Raw genomic sequence first — 11,036 nt, 5'->3', positions numbered from 1 at the left:
GTATAAACACTAAAAAAAACAATATTGCTATAGTGTTTACAATGTAAACCTAAAAAATTAATTAAATATTGTTGTTTTACACAGTAAAACAAGCTCTAGCATAAGATAGCACAGGACAATCAATATATCAATCCTGCCACAGTGTTAGAATATAAACTCTTTAATGCCAGTCCTTGTCTGTAATCCATACTTTGTTTTGTCAGTCTAGCTTTAGTGCCAGAGTTTGGCTGAAGTGTTATGGGATAAACTCAAATATGTCAATCCTGTCATAGTAATTTAAAGTATTGACTGAGTGAAATGTCATAGTAAAACCTCAGGCTAGTATATTTACCTTCACAAATATGTAATCATTCTGCACAGACAGAGAGTTGTGGTCAATCTTCCCCAGGAACTGTGCAGTAACCATTTTATCTGAGCAGTTCTGGATCAAACACGTCACATATAGGTGTCCTAGAAAAACACACAAACACACAAAGTAACTTTACAGAGGCTATTCAAACATGTCTTTAAAGCAGCAATGTGTCCTTTTTACCAATAAATATAGCAACCAATATTAATGGAAGTGGTCCCTTAATATTTTTACATTTTTTCTATGAGGCTCAAATCACATGAGCTTTGGTTTATGCTCTATAAAGTGGTTCTCCGGCATATAGATCATATAATTATACAGAGCTAAAAAATGTTATGCTTAAACTGTACTTTGTCATAATTTCTGCTTTTGTAACTACACACACACAAATATTCCACCATAAATGCTTTACATTAAATTAAAATGAAAAATCCATATTTTTAAAATGAACCTTAATTAGTTGAATGCCTTAGTTTGGTTACAGAGACTAGATTTATTGAAGAATTATTGGTTCTACATCATTTTCAACTTTTCTAGCACAAGTTTGAAAACTTAAAAAAAAGAAAAAAGAAAAAAAAAAACAAGATGAAAATGACACTCTAAAGTCATAGCCCAAGGTGAAACATGCAGTTGTGCCTTTAATTGGTCCTTACTTTGCATTTTCTCTGCTGTTGTGTCTCTCAGAGTTTTTAGTGCTGCAACTGGATGGCTAATTTAGAGAAGTGACCAGACGCTTAATCAAAACAGCATACGGGGGAATTCATTAAAAAGCAATTAGACGGCCCAGTGCTCGGCTCTGTCCCACTGACAGGAGTGTTGATCCATACAACACACACACAACCAAGTATACACATGCTCACACACACTCACTCACGCCTCAAAGCGGATGTTATTTTATTCAAAAAAGCCTAAACTGTGCAGACTGAAATAACCCACTATAAGTCCTGAAGGTATTTTAAGAGGTTTTATTAAAACAATTCTTGTTTTTGAGAACTCTAAAATCTGTAATGTTTAATAAAACCTGTAATTATTTGTTATAGGGTTATTTATTTATTTGACAATAAGATTGGAAACAATTCACCCTCAGAAAGCATACACTATCCCACATAATACACTGACCTAGCAATTTTATATATGCATTGTTTATATGATTAACTTCCATCTTTGAATTTTGAACAACTGATTACATAAACCCATTTCACTACCAAGCTAATATATAAGCAATTAGAATTTCTGAAAAAAAGCAGGAATTTGATTCAGTTTCCCATATTTATTCTGTATGTTTGTATGTAAAAATGTACTTGTGTAAATAGGAAAACAAAAATTCCTAACAAAAAAACAGCTACATATTGGTTGCACCCTGATCTGGCCTTTTGCACAGAGAGACCAGGTCTATAATTACTGATCTTCCCATTCCCATTTGTCCTTGATGCATTCTCCCTCTATCTCTCTTTCCTTGATACATGTTTCCAAACAAAATTACTTCATAGTTATTATTATTTCATTCATCCATTCATTGTCTGTAACTGCTCTGCCAGTTCAGGGTCGCGGTGCCCAGAATCACTGGGCGAAAGGCGGGAACACACCCTGGGGGAGGCACCAGTCCATTACAGGGCAACACACCTTCACATAGTCACTCACACACTCACATCTACAGCCAGTTTTGAGCATCTAGTCCACCTACCTACGTGTGTTTGTTGGACCTAGGGGACCACATATTTTAAATATTTCTATGTTTCTGTGGAGGACCTGGAAAAGTTTCTGATGTGGAAATTGTTCCATTATATATATATTTTTTACCAAATTTAATGTGTGTGTGTGTGTGTGTGTGTGTGTGTGTGTGTGTGTGAATGTGTATGTGTATGTGTGTGCGTGTTAGACCGGCTGACAGCACTTAACCTTCACAGCCGTGTATGACACAGTCTCGCCAAACAGCTTGTGTCTACATGCCTGGTCTCACACACACACACACACACACACACACACACACACATAGAGGGCTCCTGTAAATGAGCTCAGCTTCAGGGAATTTATACAGCACAGACTTTCTGCTTCTATGAATAAGACAAACCCCCCCTCAAGGTCAGAATAAAGAAGAAAACACATCACCACTTTTTTCACAACATCTCTCTCTCTCACTCTCTCACCTCCACTGGAGTCTTGCATCTCCATGTGAACTAGATCAGGATCCACATCCACTCCAGACACGGCCCTGAAATAAAACACAACACAGATAAAGCACATACACGCAGTGTGTACACATTCGTATAGTGCTTCCCTCGACGCATTTCATTTGGATAATTACATCTGCTCTTCCATCTACTGTACTACTAGTGTGTTTATTTATTTATTTATTTGTTTGTTATTCCATTAATTCATTGTCTGCAGCTGCCTATCCAGTTCACGGTAGAAAATACACCCTGGAGCGGGTGCAACACACTCACACATTCACTCACACCTATGGACACTTATGAGTACACAATCCACCTATCAACATGTGTTATTGGAATGTGAGAAGAAACTGGAGCACCCAGAGGAAACCCTCGCTGATACAGGGAGATCAGACACACAGACAGTCCTCACAGACAGTCAGCCAGAGCGGGGCACCAACACACAGGACAGGATTGTGCCACCCTATTTTCTGTGCCATCTTATTTTTCATGCAAGTTGTATGTCTGAAAATCTGCTCAGTAGATCTCAGTATAGTATATCAAACGTGTGCAGCAAGATAGCAGCAGGGAATTCCAAAGTTTGAAGTAGAAGTCTGGGAATTATATGTTTTTCCTGTAACTGGAACACAAGGCAAGAGTGTTTCACATGCTTTTTGTGATCCTGTTGTATGTTTCCAACACTCAAGAATACAGCCTATTAAACTATCCACCAATCCCCGCACACACACACACACACACCCTGAGTCTGCACCTCCAGGGTCACTGAGGTCATATGAGCACAGATGTAAACACAGAGCAGAGATATAAAAGCCTCCATTACTCACCCCATAAAGACCTTTTTACAAGCAGTTAGAGAGAGAGAGAGAGAGAGAGAGAGAGAGAGAGAGAGAAAGAGAGAGAGAGAGAGAGAGAAAGAGACAGAGAAAGAGAGAGAGAGAGAGAGAGAGAGAGAGAGAGAGAGAGAGAGAGATCCATAGTTCATTCTGCATTTACAATACTAAGCTCATGGCTCCTTTGCATTGCTTTACATTGGCAATTGCTTGTTAGAACTACTGACTACAGTATAAACGCAATCAATCACCCAATTATCCATTCTAACAGGTCATTGCTAATGAACTATATTTAAAGTAACATAAAACTATGTTAAAGGAACACTAGGTACTATTTGTGCCTTAAAATTACAGGATCAGAATCTTTGTGATGCTTCGCTGACTTGTTTTAGGGAGAACAGAGCCTCTTATATTGCTACTCCAGGCCCAACACTGTAGAAACTAGACTATATAACTTTAAGGGGGAGGGCAGGGGTTGTTTTCCAGCACTCCCCCTTAAAGTTATATAGCAATATAAATTCAGGACAGTAATGTAAAAGTGTATTTCACTCTGCAACTGTAGGAGGAGCCAAGGAGAATAACAAAAAATAAATCACACCTAGTGTTATTTTAAGTAAAATGACATGCTCCTAGACCCTACAAGGCCAGAAGTATATGGTCATTAATTCATCCAACATTTCTATTGAAATCAAGTGTATAAATAATTCACAGTGCAGTTTTTTACCCCCTTTGCTGCAGTGACAGCTTTATATCCAGAAAGGTTTAACACTAGATGTCTGTGAGGATTTGACATCATTCAGCGACTTCAATATTAGTAAAGTCAGGTACTGATATTGGGTTATTATTTCTGGATCTGGACTGCCACTGAAACCCATTCCAGTTGTTTTAAAGGCAAGATTCATGATTTCCTCACCGTTTGCTAGCCCTCCATTTTGTTTGCATGCTGGGAAGAAGTCTAATGTGTTTACAAATCCCGTTATCTGTATTAAAAAAAAAAAAAAGTGTCTCGGTCCAGTATGCTAGGCATTCTCTCGCTCTCTGTTCACAGCAGAGAAAAGGCATTTTGACAATTACAAGACCTCCAAACATTGGAAAGCATGACCTGAGATGAGGATATTGCTCTGTTCCTGCTCCATAGGGGGGTAATATTGACTTATATTTGCTGTAGATGGAACTGCAAAGGGAGAGCACTAACTGCATGAAAGTAAACACAGACCCAATTTGCTGCAAAACTTAAAAACTCAAGTTACAAACAGAGGTTCTGTGGTAATTCTAACAGTGAGTAAAAACTTACAGACAAGTTAAACTGCAGCCATGTACAACCAACTGTTGGTTTTCCTCCTAAAATATACCGTTCCACCTTAAAAACACAGTGCTTCTGAACATAAACAAGCCACAATCATAGACATTGCCTCAAAGCTACAAAACGTAAAGTAAAGTTGCATCAAAAACACAGTTCTACTTTTCAGCCCAGTGTTTGGGTGATTTACAGACCTCTAGATGACACTTGGCATTGGGCATGCTGCTCCAGAGCATCCCTTTTCATTTCATAGTAATCCTGTTTCATTTCATGGTTCTCTATGGAGATTATCCACACTGTGTGTGTGATAGCGAACCTCTGTGACCACAGCGAGTGAAACTTAAACGGGACATACTGAAAACCTGAGGGGAAAAAAAACACTTTTTCAGTGCATTTGCACAGTACTTTGGAGATCTAGAGCATGGACCAACCCACAAACAGTGAAATAACACACCCTGAGCCATTATTTTGTGCAGTCTGCTAAAGTCAGGAAACATGAAATAAAATGCCATTCAAATTTTGTGCTGCAATTTAAGCAGTGGCGAGTGCAGATACTTTAGAATTGTCTTGCCTCCTTGTCAGAGGTTCTCTAAGCATAACAAGCTAGACCTGTGTTTATGTGAAAGCACAAATACAAGGTCACACAGGACAAAACAAACACCATGAGTGCAAAGGAATGAAAGTATTAAATAACTATGGAGAAAACAAGAAAGGAGAACAGAGAGAACAAAGTGAAAATGGCTAAAAGCCAGAGCTTCTGTTCCTTGCTCGTTAGTCTTGGGCTCTTGTGTTGAAATCAGCTGTACCTATTACTTACATTGCTGAAGTTTAACTGTACATTTTTATTCATTGTTTGAATTAGCATAGAAACTTTCGATCTGTGTTTACTTTCATGCACTTGGCTGTCTCCTGAATTTGGAGACGTTCCACATTCAGTGATCTGTAATCCCACAGACTCACACTGGTGAGTCTAATAGGGGATTAATCAGTAATCCCCTATGGAGCAGGAATATAGCAATATCCTCATCTCAGTTCATGCTTTTCATTGTTCTCTCCATTGTCTAAAAACTTCAGATGCTTTTTCTCTGGACAGAGAGCGAGAGAGAGAGAGAGAGAGAGAGAGAGAGAGAGAGAGAGAGAGAGAGAGAGAAGGAAAACCTGTCATACTAGACCTAGACAATTATTTATTTATTTATTTATTTATTTATTTATTTTTATAAACACATTAGACTGGTTTTGAGCATGCAAACAGACTGATGGTCAGCAAATGGTGTGGAAACATCCTCAAAATGAGGATGATTAAAACATCGCCTTTAAGACCACTTCCCCAAACTTTTGCATTCACATAAGTGCATAATTGTGTTCAAAACATTCAGTTTAGACCTATTTATTTGTTTTCTTTTAGTATAATAATGTGTAATGAAGGAAGAGCCATGGACACGTGTTCTGCGACTCATAGGTGGTACTGGGAGGTTTGATCATGTTGGTACTTGGTCTAAAAATTTTGAAATCTCACTGGATTAAAGGAAGAGGTGCTGAAAACTGTCATTGTGAACAGGGCTGTTTAGACAGGGGGAGCATGCAGCTGTGTCATTTAATCCTTGAGTGAAATTTTAAACAAAGTAACATTTCATTAAGACCAGAGGGAACTGAGTTAATTTGTGGAAAAGTGTATAACATGTTTCTTTTTAAAGAAGCTGACTTCACGAAGGGTGAAGACTAAGGGGTGTCTATAAATGTGTTGGACGTTTAAGTTAAGTAATGGCAACAGTGATACATTACAGTAAATGTATTTTAGTGCACTACAATCTACTTACATAATGTAGTTCTTCCACAGTGATGTATAGTAAATTATCTTAAGGGTTTAACCACAAGCAGAGTTACAAGCAGAATGAAATATGGTGAAACAATCTCTGTCTTGCTCTCTCTCTCTCTCTCTCTCTCTCTCTCACACACACTCACACACACACACACACACGTGCACACACACACACAAACACACACACACACACACACTCACGCACAGGACCACCCTCTCTGACAGCTGTCTCTTAAAATTAATCTGATTTATTCCTTCTTTCCTCCAGCCCTCCATGTTCTGCTCTTTATGAGCCAGGGATGTGGAGGAGGAGAGAACAGCTCTGTGCTGATGGTCAGTCAAAGCTCTGTGTGCTGCGGTATACAGCAGCCATTTTTGAAAGCATACAGATGTGCATAGAAATATCCATCCATCCATCCATCCATTATCTGTAACCGCTTATCCAATTCAGGGTCACGGTGGGTCCAGAGCCTACCTGGAATCATTGGGCACAAGGTGGGAATACACCATGGAGGTGACGCCAGTCCTTCACAGGGCGCATAGAAATATAAATGCTGAATTGTACTTTCTGCATTGAGATTTGCGCAACTGATAACAGAAGGGGTGCGTGTTCTTCAGGATGAAGATATATTTATACAGCATGTATCAGAGACCTATCAATAGGGTGGAGAAGGATGTTTGAGATTCAGCCCTAGTGGTTTAGCAGTGTAATTGCAGTGACACACATCAACCCAGAAGAATAAAGCCTCACAATGACGTAAGGTATTCGCGCATGATATAGCATAGGTTCTGCATTGCTTCAACCCAGAAGCATAAATAAGATGAATGAATAGGTGGAGCTAAAGTGTTGTGGACTAAGAGGGTGAAACCAACTAAAAACTAACTAAAAATTGTTGTGAGATTAAACTGTTGCAAGATAAATGGGCAGGCCAAAATTTCATTAGGCTCAGTTGGTGGGGCTAATATGCAGTTGACTTACTAGTTTTGATAAGTAATGGATGGTTGAACAGGGGTGTTTGTTTTCCTTCCTGTACCGCCTCTAAATATCACAGTCCAATCAGGGTTAGGATTTGTTCCGTACTATCCCGTCTCTTTTTTTGGGCAATTTCAAGATGGTGGAAATTTACCCCAGATTCTTCTCATAAACTGTCATGTTAAGGCTCTTTTTTGAGTTGCAGAGCCTTCAGTACATTTTCAATGGGTTCCCGGGAGGGCTCGCCCCAAAGTGCTTTCATCATATACAAGGTAAGGCATGTTCCAAATAGCCCCTACTCTACTCCATACATTGCTATGTAGTGAATTTTAGGCACAACCCTGTACGGATACCTAGAGCAGACTGAAGAGTGAAAAATGTAGAGAATTTTATATGAGTAGTGATAAAGCTGATCTCACTTCAAAATATCTGTGAGGGTGACTCAATGGCAATTTATTTGTTTATGACCACAGTTGATTGTTAATTCACTGTACTTTCTACATGAGGTGACCACAGAACTCTTCAATGTTAGATGACACCGTCAAGTTAGATTCCTAATTAATTTGTATAGTGCAATGTGACAAATGCTAGCTCTTAATTTGTCCAGTGAATAAGTCACCTTAGCAGTTATTGCAACAATTGCCCCCTGAGAGATTTGGCAGGAGCAAGCACTGCTGTTGAATGATGAACAAACAGGAATAAACTGCTTTAGAAATTATTATTGTGACATCACAACCATGACATATTCAGAAGAGATTATTTTATTATACTTATTATACTTTTTTCATATTTGGACTGTACTATTTTGAGCAAGTGCTCAAAATTAATAATTATTTCAAAAACCCATTAGCTAGACCTCCCTCAGTCACACAGATTAAAGGGCGTTTATTTGATGTCAAAATATTTTTTAGGCCACCCAAAAAACAAAACAAAAACAAAAACAAAAAAACCCAGAAATAACAAAAACAAAAAAAAGAAGCAAATATATATTACTGAAAATCTAAATGGAAATAAATTACTAGGGAGGGATATAAAAAATATATAACCTTAACAGAAAATTGTTGGTTAGAGGACCGGGCTTGGTACCAGAAAGTTGCTTGTTCAATCCCCAATACCGGCGGAAACATCAACGGGTGAAGTGCCCTTGAGCAAGGCACTGAACCCACAACTGCTCTCCGGGCACTGGGGATGGCTGCCCTCCACTCTGGGTGTGTGTTCACAGCCCCTAGTGCACTAGTGTGTGTATTCACTGCCACAGATGTGTTAAATGCGGAAGACACACAGGGATGGACTGGCCATCTGGCATACTGGGCATTTTCCCAGTGGTCCGATGTGCTATTTAGGCCCATATCCGGCCCATAAAACCAGTAGATCAGAGGCTCGATTGACAATGGGCTGGCCCAATTATATTGTTAAACACCAACCCCTTTCGCTTTGGTCTTAGCTGCGTAATGAATTCAGAAAAAAGTCAGCGCAAGAGTTTGTTTTCTAAACACCAGCCCTTGAAACATAGTGGTCTGCAGCCCATTGGTTATTTTCTCTACTGACACAGGGCTGGCCCAGTCATATCATTCAACACCTCCTCCTGTTGGCTCTGTACGCAGGTGTGCAGTGCAATGTAGGATCAACGTAACATTATCTGTTAGGGTCTTCTGAGATGGAGAGAAAACACAAAGAAGGTGCAGAGAATCTGCAAGAAAAATATAAAATTGCTCTTCAAGCAAATGTTGCCAAATGTGCCAAAATTACTTAAATGGCACAGCATGTTCTTTGTCAGCTCCTGTGGCTGATGACATTGGTGGTGGTGGTGACGGTGGTTCTGGCAGTGGCACTCACTGTGAACAGGAAGATGTAATAGAACCTGTGGTAAGCTGGGCTGCTTTCAGAACACTTAGGCTACATAATGAGTATGCTAAAGCAACCCAACCACTTCGTAAATCTTATAAAATGATAAAACGTCAATAAAATAATTTTGGCTAATGATCAATGGCCAAGTTAGTTTGTAGGTTAAAAGCAGGTGAAATAAGAAGTGAAATAACAGTTGGTATACACATTCAAAAGACTGAAAAGCTGTGCCTTATCGAATGTGTTATGCCGGTTACGCCATGGCCGATTTTTTTGTCCCAGTCCACCCCCACACACACATTAAATAGTTTATTAACACATTTTACATTAAGATCTGATTTTTACATTTAGTTAAAAACATGGTCTGAGCCAAAGTTTTTGTCAAGTGTGATGGTTGTATGCTTGACAATCATTGTTTGTATTGTGTACAATCCATGAAATTTGTACCTGTTTCTGCAATTTAATTTATTTTTGTGATTTTTTGAGTATACTGTCATTTTAAGGCCATGTAACTGGGAAGATTTGAACTTGGAGCAACAGAATTTTATACCATATTACAGCCACAGTCTCTCAGGTTAGCGAGAAACTGCAAAACCAGTCCTGGTAGCGGTGTGGATTCGGGAGGTGGAACTTGTAGTAGAGAATGAGAACTATTTGTGTACCAAATACATAGACTCAACACTGATGAGTGTTGTATTTTAAATTTTGTCCAAAATTATTGCTAGGGACAATGCTATATTGCTGGATATTGGTAGAGACATGTCCCAACCATTTCCAACCAACTCTACGCCCTTGCACATAGTGCCTTCACCCTGGAAGATTAAGGGTTAAACACATGATTTTTGTAAGACACATGAAATCAACTACAGCTTCTTTTCAAACTGCTGCTAACACAATGCACTGGACAGCCCAACACACTCAAAGGAGAGCACTAACAACCCAATTCTGTTATTGTATTTGTTTTGAAATGTTATTTGTTACACAGTTCATCGTGCTAATGTATTTCTAAAAGGTAAGTAAACTTGTTTATCTATTTGTACTTGTCATAACATGAAAACACACACACACACACACACACACACACACACTCACACACACACACACACACACACACACACACACACACACACATTCTGATAATGCACATTCTTTATATATTTTCTCATCCCTTCTCTCTTTTATCTCTGTTGTTCCGGTCGCTGTAGCCTCTCGTTTGTACACTGGAGATGAAAAGAGGTCTGTGTGAGGTTTTCTATGATAAGAGCCCTTCAAGACAGTGAAGCTCAACCCGGTGAATGTTTCTCTGTTGAAATCCAGTAAAAGTCCCTGAGGCACATTCACAGTGGCTCTGAGAGAGATTCAGCCAAATAAAACCTCTAACAGAGCACTTTTACTACTGCATACTGGGAGAGGGGGCGAGAGAGAGAGAGAGAGAGAGAGAGAGAGAGAGAGAGAGAGAGAGAGAGAATGAGGGATAGAATGAGACAAAGGTCTCAGAGCAAAAGGACCAATCACATTCAGTCTGTCCAGCAAGTAGCACACAGCACATAATAGAAACTTAAACTGGTGCATGATTTTACAAATATAGTTCTTTAAACCATGTGAAGAATACTGCTGTCAAAAAATAAGTAATTATAATCAAGTGGTAATAATAACCAGTTCCATGTGAACTTTACATGCTACTTCACCGACAATCCCAGTAGCATCTCTATAGTGCATTTCCCTCTCCTTATCCACAACCACTGAGTA

The 11,036-nt window shown here is 39.1% G+C and overlaps 1 protein-coding gene across 1 annotated transcript in view; it reads right to left on the bottom strand.

Moving 5' to 3' along the window:
• sorcs2 (sortilin-related VPS10 domain containing receptor 2) overlaps nt 1-11,036 on the bottom strand; it is a 337,409-nt gene that overhangs the window by 57,477 nt on the left and 268,896 nt on the right. The window contains exons 6-7 of the mRNA XM_066680930.1: nt 2,497-2,561; nt 332-450 (exon numbers count right to left, since the gene is read on the bottom strand). Coding sequence (XP_066537027.1) covers nt 332-450; nt 2,497-2,561 — 184 coding nt within the window. The remainder of the gene's footprint in view (nt 1-331; nt 451-2,496; nt 2,562-11,036) is intronic.

The sequence above is a fragment of the Hoplias malabaricus genome, chromosome 9 (genome assembly GCF_029633855.1).
Source record: "Hoplias malabaricus isolate fHopMal1 chromosome 9, fHopMal1.hap1, whole genome shotgun sequence".
NCBI lineage: Eukaryota > Metazoa > Chordata > Actinopteri > Characiformes > Erythrinidae > Hoplias > Hoplias malabaricus.
Note: the sequence above shows the minus strand (reverse complement) of the source record. Positions and strands in the feature narration are given on the sequence as shown.